Here is a 25,120-nt window from a genome sequence, read left to right on the forward strand (position 1 = left end):
ATTCTGGGAAATATAACCTAACTATGAAGTCCAAGAGAGAAAGGGTATGAAGAAATAAGAGACTTTAAAGATAACTGGCCTGATGTATGGTAACATGGTAAGAGTTCAAAGGAAACAGAATTACCACTTAGCTAGCCAAAATTTGATTTTTTGATTCAATAAGCTAAGAGGAAATATTTTGATTTGGGAATGTCAAAACATTTCAATTTGATCAGATATGTGAAAATTAAATTTACTGAACAATATATTCTTAACTATTTCCTTAGTGAATTTTTTTACTGCAATTAGCTTTGATAAATATGAGTAGAGAATTCAAACGACTAGAATTTCTGATGATATAAAATTATTTTTTTAGCAATATACATATTCATAAAAAGTTTTTTTGTTTGTATTTTATTAAGGTTTATCTTCTTCAGATAAATTTAATCATCTTATTTTCATTTTTTTTCCACTATTTATAGCAAAAAAGAAATTGAATCTGAAAATAAGGAAACAAAATAATTATGAAGGGCTTACTTTCAACATGAACATGACCTGATCAACCAGAATATTGCAAGTAAAAGTCAAATCATTCTTACGAAGGTATGTGAAAAATTTGGGTACCACAAAGGAAAAAAACTTACACTTTAATTCTCTTGCCTGTTAATGGAAGATGTCTAAACTGCACGGTACTCTTATTTTCTCAAGTACTCATACCCTTAAGTCTTTCAACATCTATACTGAAAGCATGCTGCAGTGATCATTTCTTCCAGCTATAATATATGCATTGTAATCGTTCCTATGTAGATGTGGGAAATTTATTTGAATACATTGTTAGAGTCTGCAGCTGAGGAATTTTGCTTTTAAAGCTCTGATTTAAAAAAAAAGGAACTGGAAGAGATGTATCTCCAGTATATACTCAGTCTTCTGCCTTCAGGGACCCAGAACAACCAGAGCAGAGCATTGTCTGGAGCGCAGTGAGGACCTGGGACTCTCACCTTTGGACCTTTGGCAATTTGCTCTGAGCTTTCTAAACCGTGTGCCTCAGCTGCTTGCTAAAGGCTATATAAATGGAGGTCCAAGTCAGAAGGCTCATTCTCCCTCTGAGGCAGTAAGGAAGAGGTGAAGAGGGGAGGGAAGGAAAAACAGGAAAAGAAAGAGCAGCAAGAGGGTTTGGGGCTCACCATGGGCCCTGTGCAGCTCTTGCTGCTCTTGCTGCTGCTCAGCAGTGGTGTTCTCACACGTAAGTACTGCCTTTTGTGTTAGCGGTTTTTGCTGATTTATGAACCCATTAAAAAATGATGCAAAAATCAACAGGACAATGATTTGTAGAATCAGATAGGGTAAGTGTGGCAAAGATGTAATCTCTTCCCTTTGTAGGAGTGTGCAATCATAGGAGAATCCCAACATAGAAAATGTCACAAACGTCACCTGGTGTCTTTTGATCAGATTTAATGCAGCTTATAGATATTATACAGACTTATTCCAGCTGTTGCTGACCTATTTTGAAGCAAATGTGAAGACAGAGGACAATAAAACAAAATGTATTTGGCATGCAATACTGATATTTGAAATACAGTTTTGTTTTTAAAGGGACATGGTCATCAGTAGTAGTAGTAAAAGTAGGCCAGTAAGGGTTTTTTTCTAAGATCAGAAAAGACAGCCTAGATCAATATGGTGCTGTGGATTGTGAGCTCTCCTTGCCTCCCAAGAAGTAGCTTTTTTGAATATGATACTGTAGTGTTACTTAAGACCTCAGGAACCTTAAGGAGGAAAGAGAGCCTGGGGCCAATTATACAGGTCTGGTTTTACACGCCAATCAAATTCATCATAAATACCCTATGGTTGAACTAATATCCTCTTGTTGACTGATGTTATACAATTTTAAAAGACGCACTTGTTTTTCATGGGTGTTAATAAAGTTAGTACAGTTACTATTGAAATAGTAATGGTAGTAGTACTGTTGCTATTGCCATTACACTCTAAATCTATAGAGTGGCCTAACTTAGAATTCTCGGAATGAAAACTTGGAAAGTGTGCAGAGAATATTGTGAAAAGTGCTGGCATTCATGTGTGATATCCCAAAGAACTACATAGTATCAGATGAATGCAGCAAATTTACTAGATTCTATTAATTTTATTTTATTTTAAATAGAGCCATATGGGAAATACCTAAGACAGATTGGAGCAAATGATTCTTCTTAACTTAAACAGACTTCCAGTCAGTTTTCTTTTCCTCCAAAGAATGAACTCTCAATATTCAGAAAATATTTAACAACAGAGATTGTAGTATTTATCATCAAAGTTTTCCTTTTTAAAATGTACAAAAACCATGATACAGCCATTCATTCACTACGCAGTATCTTTATGTGCTCAAATAGACTAAAAATTTAAAGTAAACCATGTTGTATGTTACATTTCATCTGTCTGCCTCTACATTTTGTGCCCATCATTTATAAACTTTCTATTTCACATAACATAGGGCTTTTAAAATTACTTGTGGACCTAGAAGCTGTTCCTTATCAGTTTAGATCAAAATAATTTAATTCAGTGACTAAAAGATCTTAATCTGAGATCTTTATTCACAATATCAAGGTAAATACTGTAATTCTCTTTAGATTTGACTCTATATTGTCCATGTTAATAGTAGGTTTGCTATTCACATCAGTGTACCAAAATACATTGACAGTTGGCATGAATTTGAAAGTTCTTACAAGAAAATGTAGTATTTCTATTTATATTGCAATAGCCTTTGTTTTATAGCTATAAAAAGTTTTCCAGCTTTTAATTCTTGTTTTTATTCTTTACAGAAGAAGAAACGCCTGAAAGTGGAAATTCTGGATGTTCAAGTAACTAATTTCTTGCATCTACTTGCATCTGCTATATTAACTGAATACATCTTTCAAAGCTTGACTTTTCCTATTCCATAAATCTGTTACTCTGAAATAACAAACAAAAGTGATGGCAATATTCTAAAGTCTTTATTGCCATTTATTTTAGGTTTTTAATTATCCATAAAGCTTGGCTCAAAGAATTTCTAAAGTTTCCTAAGATCGGAGGAACTGAGATTACATTTCCGAACTTCTAAAAAGCTCCCATTAAGAAAATACTTTTGTTTGTTTTGTTGATCTCTTAATTGTCAGGTGCAAATTATGTAATCTAGAAATTCCTGTTTATCAAATGTGAAGCTTTAGCAGTGAGGTAATTTACATTACATTTTACTATGGGCTGAATCTCACTTATTTACCCTTCACAGTGGCTGATAAACCCACAGAACTGCAGTTGGATATTTAACTAAATGCCAGTAGAATAAATCATCAACTTTGTCAGGAAGGGCAGCAATTTCTTTAAACAAGTCAAGACTCGGGAAATGATGACTTTCTGCCCTACCTTTACAATGAACTCTGACTGTCCCTGACTGCTTGGTTAGATACATAATGTTCCACCATAGGGTCAAAGTACCAAAGGGGTTGTTTTGTTCTTTGTCCCTTTGGAACTTGAGGGTTTTTTTCTCTTCTTGGATGCTTTAGCACCATCTCCAGGCAACTGGGTTTATTTCAGCTGCCTGAATCAGCTCAAAGACTTCTGGGCTTCATTGCCAATTTCTCGTGTATTTTTGATATAATAAATTTTGGGGTTGTATTTGCATTTCTAATCTTATAATTTCCCTATTCCTTTTCCATTTATTTCTGTTTAAAAGCAGGAAATGAAGCAATATTTAGTATTTTGACTTTAGCATAGTAGATGCTGGTGTTGCAAAAATTTCTGAGAATGTACATTTAATCTCTGTCATAGTCCAGGACAGCCAAAAGTGACAGGGATGGTGTTGAATTTTTTTGTAGCACTTAATTTTAAGGCTAATTATGTAACTTAATTCAGTTTTCAAATGTCTGTAAGATGCTGATTACTGTATGATAAATCGTATTAATTAAAATAATTCTGTTTAGTGATTACATGAAAGTAATCAGACTTAAAACAACATTAAAGTATGTAAAACTTATAAAAGTGGTAGTCAAAGGAGAAAATATGAGATTTACAGTAATATTCTATCCTGCTCCCTAAGTATGCAATTCTGTGACACAAATGGCAAGGTAACATTGCCATTGGCCTCTGACATGACAAATATTTTATAAAAGAGGAAGACTAAGGTACATTCATGGCAGATATAGGCAAACAAAATCATACAGATTTGATGGTAGATGTGAGTTTACACTGAGATGACTTTAACATTTTTCTTTCTATAAAAGTAGATCAGGGTTCTAATATATTCAGTCACAAATAACCACAGAGGAGCAATTTAGGAAATTGCTTTTCACTCAGCATCACAACAACATCACAATCCCAGTGACGTGCTCAGTCCAAACAGAGGGAACAGTGCTTCTGGTTCAGACAGACCTAAACTGCTCTAACACAGTCACTTAAAATGCCCATTCATATGTTTAGCTCAAAATGATATCTGCAGTTATAATGGGAGCAAATTGTAATTGAGGCCATTGTTTGGCCAGTATTATGCATTCCAGACACCAAAAGAAGATCTTATATCCCTGTATTTGACACCAGGCCAAAATATTTTCTTATGTCTCAGTTGTCATGTTTATTCCTGTGGGGTTCCTGTGTCATGTTTATTATTGTGGGGTTTAAAATTACGGATTAATTGCCTCTTAAAGCAACAGGGAGAGATTAAACACAGGTGAAAAAAAAAATCCCTTTGAGAAAGTCCATTAGGTTTTGGGGCTTCCTTTGATTAAAAGAGAAACACCTCTGTGAATACTCTCTCCTGCCTTATTCTTACTCATAACTTAGTGGTTTTGCTTTGTTCTCAATGCTCTTCATTTAACAAAAGTTTATCTCCACTAAAAAGAGTCTACTGTAGTAAAATTTGCTGATTTAATAAGTGAATTAGAGCAGATCATGTTTCAAGAGGAAGATAATCTCTAGATTCAGGTGAAATTGTATTGAGGAATGCTAGTTGTTGTATTTTGTCTCTTTCTATGTTTATTTTCTTTTAGTATCAGTCATGTGACTTAGGTAAAGAAGTTCCTTGGATTTGAATTATGATGGAAAAATTGGAGTTGAATTGAATGCTTTCATCACCAATTTGAAAACTAACATTTGATAGGTTTAGTTTAAAAGAAATAGGGTAATTTTTAAAACAGTTCCACGTCTTAAATTTTGTCCTCTTTTTATCATTAACTTTAAAGGGGCATGATTTGAAAGCCAGACACAGTCATATTGTCAGATCTCATCAAACAGCAGTGAATACAAAAGCTTATGCTTCTCCCCACAAGTTTTCTCTGAGCTATAACTTATACTTTAGAAAGTGTCCAGCTGACATGAAGGCACTACTTCTTTGTCTGCAAACCCTTCTATAGCAAATATAAAAGGAAATATTGGGAGGGTCCTCATGCTTCCTTTATATGTAGCATTCATTTTAATTACAGAACACTAAGTGTATACTATAAGGATCTACATACACACATCCTACCCAAATTATAAAAGTACTATTGTTTTCCTAATTGCAGAAGATGCAACGAGATTCAAACACCTCAGAAAATATGTGTACTCATATGAAGCAGAAACATCAAATGGGATCACGGGAACAGCAGATTCTCGAAGCGGTTCAAAGATCACTTGCAAGGTAGGGAAAAACAAGTAGACACAACCCCTTGGGATTGTACACTGAATAAGATGGAAGCTGATGACCGAGGAGAATCCTTCAGTGGTTTTCCAAATAAAATCATTATTTTAAAGGGCAAATGTTGAGTGTCCTGAAGACTAAGCCCTTCCTGTCCTAGACCTGGACCTGGGCACTGAGGATGTCAAAAATCCTTCATAACACTGTGCTAGTGCATTTTGATCCTGATCTCACATGAGAGAGGGGAACGCCCTGGTAGTTCGTTTTTCCTTGGCTCCAACCTGAGTCTATGAATGCCCACCAAACAATTCTAGAGTTGAACTAAACCAGCACATTGATGCCATGAAGACCACTTCATAGCCTGTTGATGGTGACAGTCAAGACATGATCAGGGCTGTAGGAGAAAAAGGTCCCATAGGCCATTAAACTATCCCTCCATTTTGCACAAAATTCTCCCATCATGACTTTTTTTCTGAAATGCAGTAACTGCGGATTTTTTTTTTTTAACTAGCACACACTTTTATGACCAAGTATAGAAATTGATTAGTATAATGAATCAAGTTTTCATACTATTCTAGTACTATAAATTTTCAGAACCTACATTGCTTGTTGACCATGTAGAACATGTACTACATGCCATGAGCCAAGCAAATAACTGCTTTCATATCTTCTCCCTCAAGTTACCTTAATGTATTTAGAGTACTTTGGAATCCTTCCCAACAACTGCTAGCAGAGAGATTCTGACACTTTATAAAACCCAAGGAACACCATGTTTTCAAAACTGTAACTGGATGATTCTGGAAACATGATCATGAAAAAAAAGGGTAAATATATCGTATTTGTGTTTTCAGGTTGAACTGGAGGTACCACAGCTGTGCCACTTCATCCTGAGGACAATGCATTGCTCCCTGAGGGAGACATTTGGTGTTGACACTGAGGGAAGGGCCATGCTGAAAAAATCAAAGAACTCAGAGGACTTTGCAAATGCCATGTCCAAGTAAGCAATATCAGTTGTCAATAACCAATTCATCAATACTTGTAGGCTTGAGATTTGAAAAGCAGTAATGTTACAGTCCATCTTCACAAAGTTTTTTTCAAGCATAGAATACATTTCATGATGACATGGCAGATTTATAAGCTGGTTCCACAACAGAACTCTCCCTGATATAATTTAGAGCTAACTTGGCACATTTCTCAGTTTCTAGTAGGGGAGGACTTTTTCCATCCAGAATTTTGACCTGGAATGTCTTTGTCATTTCTATCATCTACATCAGGAATCTGTTGAGTAGTCCCCAAAAGATTATTGCAAGTGTTATGTTCCTTCTTGTAAGCAAATTCTCAAATGACTGTCTGCAGCAAATTTAAGATAATTTTCCTTTGCTGACATGGTACGAAGAATGTGCAATAGAAGGGCATTTGAGACTGAAGTCCAGGTTTCCTATCATGATCTTTAATGACCTATGCAACTTATCTTCTCCTTACTTATCTTCTTTCGTAACTTATTGCTACTACTCCCTCCACCCAACTAAGTCTCCAGTGCTTGTCAGTGCATGTTTTACTCATGCACCTTCATGTTTGTTTCAATGCCTCAGTATCCATTCTGCCTTGTCTCACAAGCCATAGATCTCAAAACAGCTTGAGACAGTGTTGAAATATGTTTTTCGGAAAACAATCAAGGTTTTATTTGAAGACTTCAACTAGTAGAGAATCCTACCCATCATTTTGTAGCTTATTGCAGTAGTTAATAATTACCCCATTCTAAAAATTTACTTATCTCCTCTCTGAATTTGTGCAATTCCAACTTCCAGCCATTCCTCTTGATATTTACTTGTCCTTAGATGACGTAGTCTGGTGATATCAGAATGTCCTTGGTTAGAATTTTGCTGCTTTAATAGTAATACTCTGTAATAGTAACAAGAGAAACTAGTAAATAATGATAGACCAAAATAAACATTATGCTTTAGCTATAGCCCAGCAGTTTATTGGTAACATATTCTTCACTGGGTGGCTTTAACATGATTTTATACTGATGTTTGGGTTTTTTTGGACAGACATGAGCTAAAATTCAGCATTCAGGATGAGATGAAAGTCAAGCTGTATCCAGAGAAGGATGAACCTCTGAATGTACTGAATCTCAAGAGAGGGATCATTTCAGCTCTACTTGTGCCAACAGAAACAGTAGAAAATGTAAAAACAATTTCCATGGTAGGTATTTTGAAAAACATTCACCTTATTTCCTTAACAAATGGAAGAAATCTCACCTAGTAGAGTTAGTCCTGAATATAGTTTTCAAAAGATCTGGGAATTCAGATGAGAAAGGTCACCTTTCAGCCAGATCAGAGAACATCTGGCAGCATGAATAAAGACACTGACTTATTTCTTCTTTCCAGGATACTGTATATGGAAAGTGTGACAGTGAAGTTGAATTCAAATCTAGAAAAGGAAATGTTGCAGAAGATATTTCAATTAACAGGGACCTGAAAGCCTGTGACAACTTCAGTCCCATCAGAGATTATGTCAGCCCTATTGCCATTGTAAAGGGACTAGTAAGTATACCATTAAAAATTCTACGATACATTTTTCACTACATCACTTAAAATGATAAACAACTACTAGAATAAGTAATTTTTTAATTTATGTTCTAAAAGCTTAAGAAGCTTTTCTACACCCTTGTGTTAGATCAGATTGTGGCTTTGTAGACAGTCAATTGAGAAAAACATACAGAGAAAGAGTTTAATTACCTTCTTTCCTGTTCTTCTCAATTTTTAAAGCAGAGTTTTTCACAGATGGAGTTGGTACTACTGATTGCACAATAACCTATCAGATCATATCCTAATTTTTAATTTTGTGGGTCAAAATTTTCAGCATTCCCCTTTAATGTGAAATGCCACCAAAACCCTGATGTGTATGGGATGTGCAGGAGGAGAGAATTCTAAATGCTCTAAAGTAAATGGTTTGACATGCAGTTCAGCCTACCTGTGAATCCACAGTGATCAAGTGCAGTTGCTTGCATGAAAATTGGTAGATTTTTCCTAGTATCATGGCATCTGTAATTTTAAGTGTTTTCCTTAGGGGGAAAAAAAAAAAAAAGTCAGGACTTCATATCATACTAAAAAACCCCACATAATTTCCGCCACTTTTACAGCTTATTGTAGAAATCTTTAAAATGTGTATAACAAGACTGAAACCATAAAGAGCATTGACTGTTATGAGGGGCCTGAACTACTCCAAAAATTACAAACTGGTTTCTATGAAGGAGTCCTTTGTTGTAGGCAGCAGGGGATCAGTCATGAAGTAACTACTAAGCCAAACTCCTCAGTAAGGCCTGAGGGAAAATTTCAGTGGGATTTTTGCCTGTGAAGAGACTTAAGACTAAAGATTGATGCTGGCACGATTTTGTCTTTGTGCGAGAATGATTCCAGTTATGCACCTTTGTTTCCAATATGCTCTTAACTCTTAATAGTATGGGAAAACTGTGGCAGCCCTTAAAACTATGTTTGTTTCTTATACTATTCAGTAAAATGACTGCCAAACCATTTATTTTACAGAACATCCCATTATCTACCCTTCTGAGAAGCACTCAATTCTGTCATTACAATATTGATGCAAAGAAAAGACATATAAGAGATGCTGTCTGCAGTGAAAAACACCTGTTTCTGCCTGCCTCGTACAAGTAGGTTGTTCAATATTTGTCAATAGCCTTTTTTAATAGATATTCATTTTGAATGGTGATGTGTCACATTCTGTCGTGACTTCATCCCCAAATATAATGTGGGGTTTTTTTTCTCAAGGAGGCGGAAGGCATGTCCAGATGCCTCAACGGTACTTTAACTCAACTAAAGCACTAAATTTCTCTTTGTTTGCCAGAAATCGCTATGGTGTGATGACAGAGGTCAACCAGACGCTGAAGCTTGAAGATACCCCAAAGATCAATAACAAAAATTTTGATGGAGGTATAGCTGCATTTCTCGATAATACAAATACAATGTATAAATACAGGTCAAATACCAGGACAATTTTGATTTTTTAAAATGTGTATTCATTAATGATGCAGTTGATAGAATGAAAACAATTCATAAATTTCAAATTAAATTTGATCACTTTAGTCAGGAAAATGTTAGTGTATAAAAGGGGAAGAAATTAAAATTCTAAAAACACTCTGTAATTTTAAATAATCTTTGTCTTTTAATTTTGAAACTATTCTTTATAATTAAACAGTTATAATTTACTTGGAACATAGATTTAATGTTATTGCAAAGGAGTTTAATGATCCCTTTTTAGCTAACCATAATTTCTTATACAACTTCTAGCTTTATCTGCCAAAGATAAACAGTCCCTGATTACTGTATGTTTGGGATGCAGTTGTTGTTCCTAGTCATACCATATTTCTCCTAAGATATATTCATTAAAAGTTGAAGGAACAAACTGTGCTAATATAAAAGGTGGTATGGACGCCACAGAAATTTAAAATAATTTATGCTAACAGGTATTATTATTAATTTTATGGGAGAATGACATTTAATTTCCATTGTTTTATTTCTAAAAACTGTTCAGCTGTTAAACTACAACAATTTTCACATAAAACAATCTACAGAGTTTATATTTATGTTGAATGTATGAAAGAAGGTAAAAATTAACATAACTCCTTGATAATAACATAAAAATGCATTTTCTTTAATTACTAGATGAACTGGAAGAGAAAGGACTTGCACTGGAAAGTGCAGATGCCAAATATCCAAAGCAGGGGGATGCTGTTCTGAAAATCCTTCAGGAACTGCAGAAACTTGCAGCCTCCCAGCAGAACCAGCAGAGAGCAAGACTCTTTTACAAATTTGTTTCCGGACTCAGAAGTTTACATAACAGCACTCTTGGCTCTCTTGTACCAAAGATGATGGAAACTTCAAGGTATGTTACAACAGTTCATTATGCAAATACACATGTCAGTGCCACAGCCAGTTCTAAGGTCAATGATTTGCTGCAAGTGGTTTTAAATTTGAGATTAAGTAGATGTAAAGACTGTCTTTCAGAAAGATAAGTATAATCAGAATTATTGAGAGAAAGAAATAGAGAAGGGAGAGTAAAACCTGTGGATTTCACATTTTTCCATCAGAACTACTCAGTTGTTAACTGGAACGTGAACATTAAATATATGAAAACAATGTAAGAATTGAAATAGGTCTGAAAGTTCTAGCCTTTATGAAGAAGTAATATTGTTTTGATCATTCTCCCAGCAAGCCTTCCAAACTTATTGGGGAAGCTGAGCTGAACTGTGAATTAGAGTATAACCCAGCCCAGCAAAGAGTTTTTCTCCCCACCACCAGCCCAAGTGTGTTTGCCAGACAAAATCCTGTGGATATGTTATTATAGCCAAATATATTTCACACAGTTTTGCTCAAGGACAATGACTGTAAATCCAAACTTCCAAGTCTGACTTACAGCAAAGAACACAGTTTTGAAAGAGATTTCTGGAGACATGGAAGGGCACAATTCTTTGGTCTGACCCTGCCATCTACTCCATACCGTTACACTTCTGTCCCAGCTGGAGCTGAGTCAACTTACACATACTTTATGTCCTCAATCTGAAGTGGGACTATAGCCTCATTCTGGTTAAATATATTATAATACTTCCAAGTTGTGGGAAAGACTGTTGTGGAGAAAAATGATATGTCTGTGTGATTATAGTATATTAATACTTTCTTGTGGTTCATAGCTAATCAAGTTATTAGTATAAATTGTAAAACTAAGAGGCTTATTTTTTGTAAATAATTGTGTGATTTGCTTCCAGGCATGCATAAGGATATATTGTTATTAAAACACCTTCATAAACCTGGCAAATATTTATTTCAAACATGTAACATGCAGTAATAACTGCAAACAGGAAATTAACTAATCAAAGTCTTCTCTTTTCCTTTCAGTTCCATCACAGTTCAGGCACTGACTCAGTGCGGGACTCCGGAGTGCTATGGTGCAGTCCTTCAAATACTGAGGACTGGAAATGTGAATCCTCTTGTGGTAGACCTGGTGACATATACCCTGGCACTATTGCCTTCTCCAACTCCAGAAACAATACGGGAAATTCTTAACATGGCCCAGTATCAGCCAAGTAGAGCTTCTTTTTATGGCTTGAGTCATTCTGTTACTAAGTGAGTAATGGTAACATGTAATTGTACAAAAGTACCTCAAGAAAACATGCTTAGAGGTGGTTGCTTTTTGAGGGTTTTTTGTTATTCTCATGAATTTTCTCTTTGGGATTAAAAAATAAATAGATATTTCCCATTTTCACCTTTTGCTTCTATTGTGCTTACTTCTTTAGGTTCTACAATGAGAAGAAGATTGTGACAGAGGAAATAACAGATGTTGCAGACTTCATGGTATCACTGCTCGACACTGATTGTTCTGGAGAAGATGAGCTCACATACCTCACACTTCGGGTATATTTATTTACCTCTTTCCCTATGCAGGCTATTATTTTAAATTGTGGCACATAAACTACTCTACTTTTCTTGGTGGAGAAAAAAATGTGTATCATCTTTCTGTGTTTTCATAACTGACAGGCTATTGGAAACATGGGTGCCGTCATGGAGAAAGCTAAACCCAGCCTGAAATCTTTTCTTAAGACATGTATCAGAAATGAAGCTGCATCACTTTCAGTTCAGAAAGCAGCCATCCAGGCATTCAGGAAAATGACTGTTACTGAAGAGGTAAATTAGGTCACAAGAACCAGGACAAACTGTCTTCAGGTCACCTTGACTGTTCACAGACGTTCCTGAATTTGTGAAAATATTCCCATTATTTCATAGTTTTGCTGTCTCCCTTTTAGCTCTCTTCAGCGTTTTTAAAAATCCTTTCGTTAGTTCAGTTTCCGTACATATATCTGAGAAGACCTGCAGACTTCTGACTTCATGGGTGTTGCTCCTTTGAGATGCAGTTTCTTTGTACAGAAAGTCTCAGTTTAAATGGGAAGTTTGGATCTGTTCCTGTCAGAGTGTCTGAAATGGAGTTCTACTTATTTCAGAGTGGTTTTAACTAACAAATTACTCCAGATTTAAATGGATTTAACTGAGACAAAAATCAGTTCCCTATTTCATGTTGGCATTTTGTTGTCATTGTTATTAATGGTACTGGCTAGATTTATGATTACATTACAATGATATTAAAGCGCATCTTACAGAATAGATGTCATTATGCAGAGCACTTTAGCGTAGTATAATGAAATAATTTCAATACCAATGAGTTTCTCCTCTAAGAGACATGCTTTATTTTTCCAGACAAGGCTCAATGAGTCTGGAAGCCTGGAAACACCTGGAACTCATGTCCTCAGATTCAGTTTAATTTAAAGCATTTAATTTTTTAAAAATAATTATTTATTTTCAAACTATGTTTTTAATTTTCCTGCAGAAGAATATTTCAATCACCTAGTTTTCCTAAATCAAATGATTTTTTTTCCAAAATCTGAGTTTTTGTCTGGAGACCAGAACACTTCTAATTCCCACCAATCAAAACTCGGTATTCTAAATTAAAAAGTAACCTGCCAGTTACAGGATAAGGAAACCAGTTTTAATAAAACCATAATCTCTATGACATTTTCTGTCAATATAAACTTTATTGAATGAACTTTAATGAAACATTTTAAGACAGTTATAGAAATAAGGTATAGGAATACATCCTAAAATTATTTCACCCTCTATATTCCCAAAAGAGTTTAGCAATATCATCTACTAGTCTGCTAATCAGGGTGAACTTTCTCTAAATAGGACCGTTCAGCACTTCTGAAAGCATTCCAGGAAGGGGATTCTCCTACAGATAAACGTCTAGCAGCCTATCTCATGCTGATGAAAGATCCTTCCGCAAGTGATCTCGCAAAGATTTTGAGAGTCCTCACAAAGGAGAAGAACGAGCAAGTGAAAAGCTTTGTTGCCTCACACACTGCCAACATCCTAGACTCTGAAGAAGTAGGCATTGAAGAGTGAGTAAATTTAGTTATATATTGGTCTAGGAAGAACAAAGTTCTAACCATAATTGCAGTGGTAGTTATTTAGCGGTGCATTTTTTGCTTTTTGTTTTGGTTTGATTTTTTGCTTGTGTTTTCTTTTTTTTTAACAAATGCATCACCTGAGTAAATCTGTGGCTTTGTTAGAGCAGTGCCAGTTTAGTCTTTCTGTTAAGTATTATTTTTACTGTTAAGATGTGCAGAGACCTACCCATTTACAATCACCGTTGTTGTCTGAATGTCTGCAAGTGACACAAGAATTCCCGCATCTAAGACTAAATGAGTTTTTGGAATTTATACTAGTCATATTTGCATTGCTGTCCTCTTTCCTAGCCTAAAAAGCCGAGTTGAAGAAGCTCTGAAAGGAAACCAAATTCCATCAGCTGAAGACTTCAGAAAATTCTCACGAAATTATCAGATTTCCAAGAGAGTTTCTCTACCTGGACTTCATCCTATCTCTGCCAAAGTAGAGGGAAATGTGGTATTTGATCCAAACAGCTATGTTCCTAAAGAGACTATGCTAAAAACCACCCTGAATGCATACGGACTTGGCCCAAGAGATATCTTTGAGGTAAAAAAGTTATAAAAAACTTTTGCTGGTATTCAGCTGTTTTTGTTCTCATTTCTGCTTTCTTATGACAACTTTCTCCTAACAATGCATTGTTTCTGTACGCTTTGGGAGAAATCTAAAGATCATTATGCTTACAAGGGGACTTTCATTTGATCTCAATGGACTTTAGAGCAAGCCATCCGTTATGTGATGTCCCTTGCCACTGACTCAATGGACAACCAACCCTGTTGGAGTTACTAAAGGCCTCAGCTAGGGTAAAATGAACCCATCTGTAACAAATTGACTTCATGCTAATAAATCATTACTGGCACCCTGAAGTAGGTTTTAAGTGAGATACAGCATGTGTGAAGGTTTTTTGTGTGGATCTCACCACTGAGAAAAAATAAATCGTAAGACCTAGTATTTCTTATCTTCCCATAAGAATCAGAGACTTGTAAGATGCACTTGAATGCATTGCTTGTTCCTCAGAAAGTCTTTGTTGTAAAGCTCCAAAGAAGTGGAGAAATTGTCTCAGTTCTTGCATTGTCCTGTTCGTTTCAGTTTGGCTTGGATGGAAAGGGGTTTGAACCAACACTGGAAGCTTTGTTTGGAGAGAATGGATTTTTCCCAGACACCGCAAGCAAGGCCATGTACTGGGTTGATGGCAGAGTGCCGGAGCAGGTTTCCAAGGCGCTTTTTGGCTATTTTGGTTACTCCCCAGATGGCAAACAGGATCAGGTATGGCTAGAAAACATTCTCTGCACAGCACAGCATTCCTGTCTTTATACAATAGTTACAGCACTTCCCTCTTTTTTGTATGTGATCCTTCTCCTCTTCTAGTAAGCTGAAATAGAAATCCTTAATGATATTTAACTTTTTTTTTCTTAATCATATTTGGGAGGAGCCTTTGGACATAAAACTCTAAGAAGTGCACGTGCAGATTAGCAGACATTCACTAGATAACTGTTCTAGAGATATGATCTTAGAGATTTCTCATAAATCTGTTTTACTACTTTCTGACTGATTTTTCAGGATCTCATGAAAGGAATAATGCATAACCTTGAAAAATTGGTAAAAGAATTGGGCAGCAAAGAAGCTCCTGAAGGAAGAGCATATCTGAGAATCTTGGGAGAAGAACTTGGGTACATGAAACTCAATGATTTCAAATTTCTTGGAAGCATTATTTTAAAGAGTGTTAAAACTCTTCAGACTGTTCCTGAAATGGTATGTTTCTGATGCACTGATGTGTATTATGAAATTGTTCTTGTTGCTTGTTTCTTCTACAAGATTATTTTAAGATTTATGTTGTGTTCCTCTATTATGTAAAGAATGGATATTTGATACCAGCATGAAAATACAATTATTTAAAACAAAATATCCAAGTTAAGTCCAGTTTAGTACTCTGAGAAACCCACAAAGACTCCTCAATAACCAGGTGGAGTCCTCCTGGAAGATGGGTGAGAGGAAGGAAAAAGGGAAGGTTCAGATCTTATTGTATGACTGAGATATCCACTGGAACGATACCTAAAATCTTAGTGTTGGCCATTATGTTATACTATTAAATTTCCAGTTATGAAAATATATATTAAAATTAGGCAGTAATTTGTCATGTTAAGAGCAAATAGGATGCAGCACAGTTTTGGAATATGTGGCAAACCCCTTCTTTCACTGGAGTGAAAAAATGCTTTGCCGTTGACTTTGGCGAAACCAGAGTGTTACATACAAACCAATTCACCTTTGTATGTGTATGTCAAGGTAAGTGATCTTTGTGTATCGAGGCAGGTGATAAAATCTAGTATTTGTTTAAAGCTGAGATTTTGGTAAACAGTCTTTAATAAATGTTTTGAAGCAAGGAATCCCTAGAAACTAGATTCTATACTTTATACGAAATTAATTTTTGGATTATACAGTTACAATCATTCCATGGTCAATTTTTAAAGTACAAAATGTACGTATTCCAAAGTAGATTCGTTGGAGTTCATGTCCTTGTTTTATTCACAGATTGCACAAGCCATCTCCAAAGGTGTTGACAGGGATTTATTTGTCCACTATATATTCATGGACAATGAGTTTGAACTCCCAACTGGAGCAGGTTTGCAACTGAAGTTTGCTTTGTCTGGAATAGCAACGCCTGGGGCCAAAGTAGCTGTGAAGCTTCATCAAAAAAGTGTAAGTCTCAACAGCTATCTACAATTTCCTCCTCCTAGTAATCTACAATCTCATTTAGGGATAAAACTGTAACACCAGAAGAATTTCAAAGACTACAAAATACTCTTGAAATGAAAAAAAACACTTACTTATTAGAGGTCTCCAGTTAACTTGTGGATAACATTTACATTAAAGCAGTAATACATACAATGAATGATGTATGAGACATAATAAAATTTATTAATTAGAAGTATTTTAATCACCTTTTCAAAAATAATCATTTTAATCTCTATTTATTTTTCTCTCCCTGCTCTCAAATGAGAATAATACAAAAGTTACAGCATATGCATTTGCTGTTCAAACCAAACAGTTAATTATAAAAAATGATGTGGCCAATTGAAAATGAGAATTTTAATTTTTGGCTAAAAGAAATATTGAAAATTGTGTTAAATGAAACATTTTTTGATCTAAAAGGAAACATTTTAAAATCATAACAATTAAAGAGCATGTGACAAAACTAATTACCTGATGACAGTAAAAAAATAAAAATAAAAAAATAAAATATTTATGTTTTTAACCATTTTAATAACTATTTTATTCTAATTTAGTCACTTCTCGATAGTTTCAGTTCGCCTAAGCTTTAATTTTCTACCATACGCATGATTTAAGTACAAGTAAAAAAAATGAGCCCTCTAATTTAGTACTGGTTGTCTCTTAGTTCCCTTTGGAATATTTTTGAGAATTTTGCATTCTGTCCCTTCTTTCTTTAATGGCCAAAACAAAAGCTTGGAAATAATCTGTTTTCTGTTTAGAAACATTAAAATCTTGGATCCATTTATTTTTTTGTTGAATAGTTTGCTCATTGTTTTTGAAAACTGCTTTTTTTTTTTTTTTTCTTTTACAATGGAAAACTGGCTCTTGTCTTCAGATTTAAAAATACATGCAAATAGCTCCATGTACAAAATCTTCCTGAAGCATGAATATTTTTACATTAAGTAGATATGGTTCCTTGGTGTTATCATCTTACTGTTGCTGTTACATTATAGTTACCGCTTATGTGGTCCCTCTGCTTATGTGACTTGGAAATCAAATTTTTTGAATAGCAAAAACAATTGTATAAAACTTACCTATAGGTTATCAAGAATATTACATTTGTTTCATAAAACCAGTAAGATATGCATTGGGCAAATAAATACACCATTTTATTTTTATAAACTAGATGCAAGCAGAACTCGTTGCTAAACCTTCAGTGGCAATTGAGTTTGTAACACACCTGGGAATAAACATGCCTGAATTTGCCAGAAGTGGTGTGGAGATGAATTCGAATGTATTCCATGAGTCTGGAATTGAAGCACATGTTAGTATGAAAGCTGGACAGCTGAAACTCAGCATTCCTGCTCCGAAGACTCCAACAAAGCTTCTCAGTATCAGGTAATGAGAACTGACTTAGAACTTTCAAGGCTATGTTCTTTACTTCTCTTCTTGCTTTTTATTGTGATGGAATTGAGAGGCTAAGGGAGGCACAGAGAAATTTTCATTTCAGAAAAATCCTAGACATCATAAAACTGTGATGTCTTCCGTTAGATAAGCAAATAGCCCAGATATGTGGTGACTGCAATCTATGGCTTATAGATTATTAAATTTATTGCTAGTTTCTGAAATTTTCAACAAGACTCTTACCGTTATTTAGTTTTCTTTCATGGAAAAAATATTTTAGTAGCAATGTCTATTTTTTGATTGAGTTTAAATGAACTACTTAACACTAATTTTAGAGACGGTAAATGGCTCAATACAGACAATTATAATTATCAGTAATAATACAGGGTGTTTCAAAAAGGTGGACCAAATTTCACTATGGTAACATGTTATAATTACACAAAAATTTACAAACAGTTTAATGAGTTACCAAGTTTTAGTAACCTTCTTATAAACACTCTACATTCCCTCTGCCTGCTGTATGGACAACATCTAGATGATAGCTGAATTCATCCCAAACGCCTCTCAATTGGGTCCATCTTTTTGAAACACCCTGTACTTAACAATAGTAAACCACCATCATTTAGCCATCTAATGTTGTTTCATTAAGCCCCTACCTTAACAAGTGATTTTTATTCAGAAAATAACCTTAATAGGACAATGTCTGAAACAAGTCCTGGTAATAAATGGCTCATTTTTTTAATTTCAGCAATACGCTACATTTGGTGTCTCCAGCCAAAACTGAAGAGATTCCATCTCTGACTGAGAACCAAGAAACCTGGACTTCTTGCAAGCCTTTCATTCCTGGTCTAAATTTCTGCACCAAATTATTGTACTCTAATGCCAGTGCCATGGAGGCAGCTCCATATTATCCCTTGACTGGAGAATCGAGGTAAGTCATATCAGCTTTAACTATGTTTTTCTTTTATGTTAACTAACTTTCCCTCCTAGGACGTGGTATCTACAGAACCCTCTCACACAAATCTTGCCTTTAAAAATCTCTAAAAACAGGCTAGCAGGAGAAGCTCAGTAAGAGAGCTATTGAGAACTGTATGATTTATTTTGTTTGTGGTCATACACAAAATAGTTATTTGAAATACATTTGTTTACTCCTTTAGATATGAAGTTGAAATAGTGTCCACAGGTGAAGTGAAGGAATACTCTGCAAGTGCAAACTACGGCCTGCAGAGAGAAGGAAATGACCTGATAGACACCTTAGAGTTTGCTATACAGGCAGAAGGTAAGAGTCTGAAAAAAGCAGTATGGATTAGCTCAGTTTTGAACTGTGTCGTTTAATGGAAAAAAGATTTATATGAATAAATCATAATAGAATTCTTTACAGTATAAAATAGGATGCAATTTTCAGATGAAAACAGGCCAATACTGTAACTAGCATTTCATTTCATGTGTGCAATCACAGTGCAAGACTTTCATGATCAGAGACTGATTTCATATCCCCAAAATGCTTCCCCTTGATTTAAATAAAAGCGTGATGTTGGTGAATGGAAGCAAGGAAGACAAGTTGGTGGCTTCTATACGGGCAAGAGAAAAATATAATTTCTGATCAAATCTGGAAGTAAAGTACACAAACTGAGAAGAACTTCTTTAGCATCTAAGGGAGAACCTGTGAGATGGCAAGTTTACGTAACAAAACTAGTGACAGGATTAAGTGGATTAGACCATGTTGTGTTTCGAAGATGAGGAGAAGATGACCCAGTTTTTGATTCAGGCTCATCAAAAGTTATATTAGATCTTCAGGGTGATATAATTTCCAGTCGATCCTTTTTTTATTCTCCTTTTAAAAAATGTCCAAACAGATTCCATAGTTGCAAATAACCGTATTACATTATATCTTCCAGGTGTAAAGCAGCATGAGGCCACATTGACATTGAGGTACAACAGAGACAGAAAAATTTTGACCAGTGATGTCCAGATTCCACGTGTTGATGTTGACTTTGGTACAAACTTCAGAATTACTGATGAATCCATTCCTGGGAAGAAAGCATATACCATTATCTTGGACTTTAACAACAAGAAGATTTCTGAAGTTACTCTTACTGGTCAGATAAGGTAACACAGAAAACCACTTAGACTTTTATATTTGAACAGCATATCTAAAGGCAGAATACTTTGGAAAATTTCATCTGATTTTTGAGAAATTACTTATATAGAGAGACACATACACTTATCATTAAAACTCTCTTTAAAAACCCTTGAAGTATTTTATTTGTAATCCATCATGTATACATCAAATACATACATCTAATACACCAACTGATCTTTCCTACTATATGCATATATATATATATATATATATATATATATATATATATATATATAAAAAATTTGCATTACAGTTTCTTTGAGCTAGTTCTCCCATGTTTGCACATGTACAACTACAAGAATGACATTGTACTAGTGTTATTGCAGGTGTGATAATCCAAGGATATAAACAAGGCAAGGTTTGTTCAGAGAGGTATTATCTTTTACTGGATATGTTTGGCTCTAAAAAAAGTTATTACATCTCCCCATGAAGAAGTCTAATGGCACTCAATAAGCAACAAAATCAAAAATAACTGAGAGCTTCCTGTAAAAATTCCCACGCTTCATGATGAGAATATTTCCGGGAACATCTACAGGGGAGCTAACAAAAATGTTCAGCCTGCCAGGGTTTCTAAAATTGTCTGCCTCACAAGCCCATAGTGAAATGAGCTGATCACATTCTTTAATAAACCTCAATCTTCCATGGAATTCTGTGATCTTGATGGTGCCCTGGGGAGTCTTTGTCTTTGCTGTTCATGCAGAATTGCCTCTGATATCAGTGGGAGCTTTGGACAGATGTCAGGGACCTCAATTCCCTTTCATTTGCACTAACATAATAGTAGAAGTTTGCTCAAGTCAACAAAGTTACAGAGATATAAAATAAATGTGAATAGAGGAAAATTAAGCCCAGTGGCATAATATATTTTGTCAAGTGTTTTGTTTCTGTGTGATTCATGGCCACAGTCTGTACCCTTAGTAGACAATTGAGCTTGAGTAAAAAGTTCAGAATTTGGTCCAGGTACAACTTTAGCAAGACAGGTACATATTTCCATCCATTTCAGTGTTATGAAATTAATACAGAATTATTATTCTGTGTATATGCACAGCAGCATTATAATAATTTATCATAGATTTCCCAAAGTAACTAACAGAAGCTGAAAACATTCATTGAATTGAAATAGAGTTTACAAGTTTGATTCAATTTATTTTTTGTAACACCTATTATTCTTTTACTATAGATTTAAATGCTCAAATTGCTCCTGAAACATAAGTGAAAAAGTAGAGAAAAATGGGTTTTTTAATTATTTTTCTTTATTAAAAATACCTAAACAAACAAACAAAAACCAAACCAAACCAAACAAAAAACCCAAACAAACAAACAAAAAACCCCCACACATTTACTTTTTGCTTTCACAGATATGCTGGAATGGAAGAGGCAATGTTAGGAGGCACCATTTCTATTCCTCGCCTGCAAACTGAACTTAAAACTGAAGTACTGGTTCATTATTCACCAGCCAAAGGATATCTTCAGATGAGCTCAGCTGCAACAATTCACGGAAACTCAGTTTCAGAAAGAGTTATTTTCAGATATGGTAAGGACGAAAATATTATCTACATGTACAACCTATGCATTTAAACATCTTGTTACATTAGTTTATAGTATATCCTTAAATAGACTACGATTATTACTAATCCTACCATTTGCTTTTAAATTTTTGATTTTCAGATTCTGAGAAAGTTGAGCTAGAGTGGAATTCAGGTGCCAGTGCTGCTGTGAAAAAAATGTCTTCTGGCTTCCCAGTTGACTTTTCAGACTACCCAAAAACTTTAGAGAAACATGCCAATGAACTGCTGGATCGGAAAGTGGCTCATACAGATATGACACTGCGACATATTGTGTCACAATTTATTGTGGTATGTTTCAACTTATGGTAGATATTACAGTTTGACCACATAGCCCTGGTGAATTCTTGCCTCCCCCATGAAAGCCAAAACAGGAAATATGTGTAAAAGTACTCATCAGGTTGAACAGGATGTATATTTCCAACTTTATCAAATGCCTTGGGCTCAGTATATGGATAGTTACAATGGCTTTCAGATAACTGACTGGGAAGTGCTGAAACTTGTTGTTTACTTTGAAAAACGTGTCTCCTCATTTCAGGCAACCAACACCTGGCTGCAAAAGGCATCAAAAGATGTTCCTTATGCCCAGATTCTGCAAGACAAACTAAGTGGACTTCAGGAACTGAACATTCAGAAAATTAGCCTGCCTGTTATCACCATTCCTGAAGAACTTTTCCTGAAAAGGTAAGGAGAGAAATGAGGATAGTCACACAGGAAACTGAAAATAGATATTTGTTCATATTGTTGTGTTATTTTAGTGTACTTTGTTTTATAAAACAACGGGAGTTGCTTTAAATATTAGCATAAAATTGGAATCATAACAAAGAATATTAAGACCAGAGAGATTAAACTATGTGGAGGAAATGATGCACGTCTTTAATACATATTTGAGTTTATAGCATTCACACCTGCAGTATGTGAACACATCCTGAAGTATTGAGTTATATAGTAATGAAAACCAAACAAAAATACAGCATTCCACAATCCTTACTCTAAGCCACAGAAATCATGAAGCCAGGCTTCCCATAATTTTGTGTCCTAAACCCCTACAGACCCCTTGTCTTTGGCCATAACCTTAATATTTCTAGTTTTTCCTGTGCAGTCCTGTTGGACAGTTTTTCCCATGCCCCAACACATACTGGTTGATCTCCACAAATATATTAACAGCACCCTGACTTCTCCACGGGGTCTGACTTCATCTTCCACTTGCTCAGAGGCAACACGTGCCACTGTTATACACGTATGGACTCAATGCTTGCACTAGTTTCGGCCCATCTCCTCTACTTATAGAAAGTTTCACAAAACTTGAATGAATGCAATTACCCTTGAGGCTTTTACCCTTCTGTCACATTTGATAGAAATCATCCAATATGTTAAAAAATTCTAGAAGGTGGGGTTTGGCAAACAAAAGGAGAGACTGGAAGGCAGATAAATAGTATATTTCTTCTGTTTCTTGGAAGTTAGACTGTATGTCAGCCCCAGAGTGGATCTAGACTTCAAAATGCTCATGCACCTGCCAGGATTTGCTCTCATTACAGTTTGTAACACATATTGTTCTTACCATTTAGTGTTCATATCACATTGCTGCTCTGCTTGTGTGTAAGAATTCAAGGAACAATATTGCTTGGTAGTATCTTCAGAATACAACCACAGCCACCACTGTGATAAATAGAAACATGTCTGTATAGTTTTCCCATGAGCTGGGGAAATATTGATGGTTGAAATAAATGTAAAGGACAACAGAAGCTAGCATAAGATTGGATTACAGAAACAGATGGAGAACAATCTTGCATTTTGTGTCTCTTAGTGCTGTTTTTCCATGTGCTATCTTTCACTGTGGTAATACAAAACTGTATGCTAATGACACACATCTCTATTACTTCCATTGTGTTACTAAACTAAGTATAAGCAAGGAAGAAATGAATTTTCTCCTATATTCTTATCAGCAGTGCACATTATAATAATAGGAATTTTTACTGCTCTGTGATGTTGCTTTTTTAGCCACTTGAAGTAGAGGAAAAAAATTACAATAATATTTCCTTAATTTTCATTTTAAGCTGTAGATCTAACCGTAAAAAAAAAAAAAAAAAAAAAAAAAAAAGATTTTGTAATATAAAAGACCAGTTAGGCAAACAAGAGGAGCATCTTTGCCAGCTTATTGTTCATGAACAAATTAAGGCCGAGTTTCCTCCTGTTTTGCCTTTTTGTAATTGCACTTTTTCCCCACAAGCTTTTCAGCTGATGATCCATTTTTTCCAGTCCTAGCTCCTGGTCAAATGGTTAGATTTTAATTTCTTTTTATTCAGAATAAAGTAAGTGTTGAATATCTGGATGAAGCTTTGGAAATGCTTATAATCAGAAAGATAAATTAATTATAGTTTAGGTTCTTACAACTTCTAATGCTAATAAGACCTTTAATGCATTTCTATAAGAATACGTCACTTTTTTAAGGAAGAATATAATTGCCTTTTTGTGGTACTCAGCATGCCACATTGCACAAGTGTGGCAGTAGTTTTGGAGGATTTTTTTCCTGTATGTCAGCTATTTTCATTCAAATTCCTTTATTTTGAGGATCATTTTCATGCCAACATATCCTTTCATTAATGTTCTTAAAGCAGATTTGTATTCTCAGAGTAGAAAAACAAATGCAAAATTCCTAACAGTTGTGTGTTTAGCCCTTGAATGGCACTCTCCACCTGTGAGCTAAAGTTAGTTAAGCTCTGAACAAAGAATCAGGAACCTTTGAATACTAATATGAGGTCTTACAGAAAGAATGAGTTTCTGGACTACGTGACCTGTGAGTCTCCCCAGTTAGGAAATAAGGGGAAAAAACATTGATAGCATTCACTGATCTCAAAAGTGCTTTTGGTAAATTCTGATAGATGAGTGCTTAAAAAATGCTAATAATAATATATGATCATCACATTTCTTTCTAAACCCAAAGTCAGGACATTGATATAAACATGTAAGATCAGTATCATGGGAATAGTAGGATTCATGGAAATTTCTGTATATGCTTCCTGGACTTCCAGTTTCTAACAGAACCACTTTTATTTTCTAGTGAAGGCCGGATCAGATACAGCTTAAATAAAAACAGTTTTCTAATTAATATCCCGTTGCCATTTGGTGGAAGATCATCCCGTGACATAAGGGTGCCACAGACTGTTAAAACACCTCCTCTGGTAATGGAATCAATGGGAATAAGTGTGCCATCTCAGGAATACAGAATCCCGACATTTACTATTCCAGAATTCTACCCTGTTCGTGTGCCTTTATTTGGCGCATTAGAGCTCTCTGCAAATGTGTACAGCAACTATTACAACTGGACAGCAGCGTACACCTTGGCTAACAGCACCACAGACAAAGCATCCAGTGTAAGAACTACATATGCCATGAACACTGACTCCGTTTTTGAGCTACTTTCCTACAGTGTGAAAGGTAAAAATGTGTGCTAATACTGCAATTTCAGCAAAACTATTTTAATGACATTATTTTCCATGTATTGGGTATAGCACATTGATTTTCCTGTTGTTTATTTAAAAAAACTGCTATATACATTCAAATCACTTTTGCTTTGTTTTTAAATATAGTATGTGAATCTGCTTATTCAGGCACTAAAGGTAAAGTCAGAGTAATTCAATAAAGACTTTTAAAGTCCACATTTTCTTAGAGTTTC

At 35.1% G+C, this 25,120-nt stretch overlaps 1 protein-coding gene across 1 annotated transcript in view; it reads left to right on the forward strand.

Moving 5' to 3' along the window:
* The first annotated feature begins 1,064 nt into the window (after window positions 1-1,064).
* The window catches only part of APOB (apolipoprotein B), a 38,152-nt gene continuing 14,096 nt past the window's right edge, over window positions 1,065-25,120 (forward strand). The window contains exons 1-25 of the mRNA XM_065055783.1: window positions 1,065-1,222; window positions 2,790-2,828; window positions 5,502-5,617; window positions 6,466-6,611; window positions 7,666-7,819; window positions 8,005-8,160; window positions 9,163-9,287; window positions 9,482-9,567; window positions 10,300-10,519; window positions 11,530-11,757; window positions 11,928-12,045; window positions 12,169-12,315; window positions 13,369-13,580; window positions 13,938-14,175; window positions 14,716-14,892; window positions 15,187-15,378; window positions 16,156-16,323; window positions 17,522-17,733; window positions 18,488-18,670; window positions 18,897-19,018; window positions 19,638-19,848; window positions 21,238-21,413; window positions 21,548-21,735; window positions 21,983-22,128; window positions 24,506-24,882. Coding sequence (XP_064911855.1) covers window positions 1,165-1,222; window positions 2,790-2,828; window positions 5,502-5,617; window positions 6,466-6,611; window positions 7,666-7,819; window positions 8,005-8,160; window positions 9,163-9,287; window positions 9,482-9,567; window positions 10,300-10,519; window positions 11,530-11,757; window positions 11,928-12,045; window positions 12,169-12,315; window positions 13,369-13,580; window positions 13,938-14,175; window positions 14,716-14,892; window positions 15,187-15,378; window positions 16,156-16,323; window positions 17,522-17,733; window positions 18,488-18,670; window positions 18,897-19,018; window positions 19,638-19,848; window positions 21,238-21,413; window positions 21,548-21,735; window positions 21,983-22,128; window positions 24,506-24,882 — 4,195 coding nt within the window. The 5' untranslated portion in view covers window positions 1,065-1,164. The remainder of the gene's footprint in view (window positions 1,223-2,789; window positions 2,829-5,501; window positions 5,618-6,465; window positions 6,612-7,665; window positions 7,820-8,004; window positions 8,161-9,162; window positions 9,288-9,481; window positions 9,568-10,299; window positions 10,520-11,529; window positions 11,758-11,927; window positions 12,046-12,168; window positions 12,316-13,368; window positions 13,581-13,937; window positions 14,176-14,715; window positions 14,893-15,186; window positions 15,379-16,155; window positions 16,324-17,521; window positions 17,734-18,487; window positions 18,671-18,896; window positions 19,019-19,637; window positions 19,849-21,237; window positions 21,414-21,547; window positions 21,736-21,982; window positions 22,129-24,505; window positions 24,883-25,120) is intronic.

Source organism: Columba livia, chromosome 3 (assembly GCF_036013475.1).
Source record: "Columba livia isolate bColLiv1 breed racing homer chromosome 3, bColLiv1.pat.W.v2, whole genome shotgun sequence".
NCBI lineage: Eukaryota > Metazoa > Chordata > Aves > Columbiformes > Columbidae > Columba > Columba livia.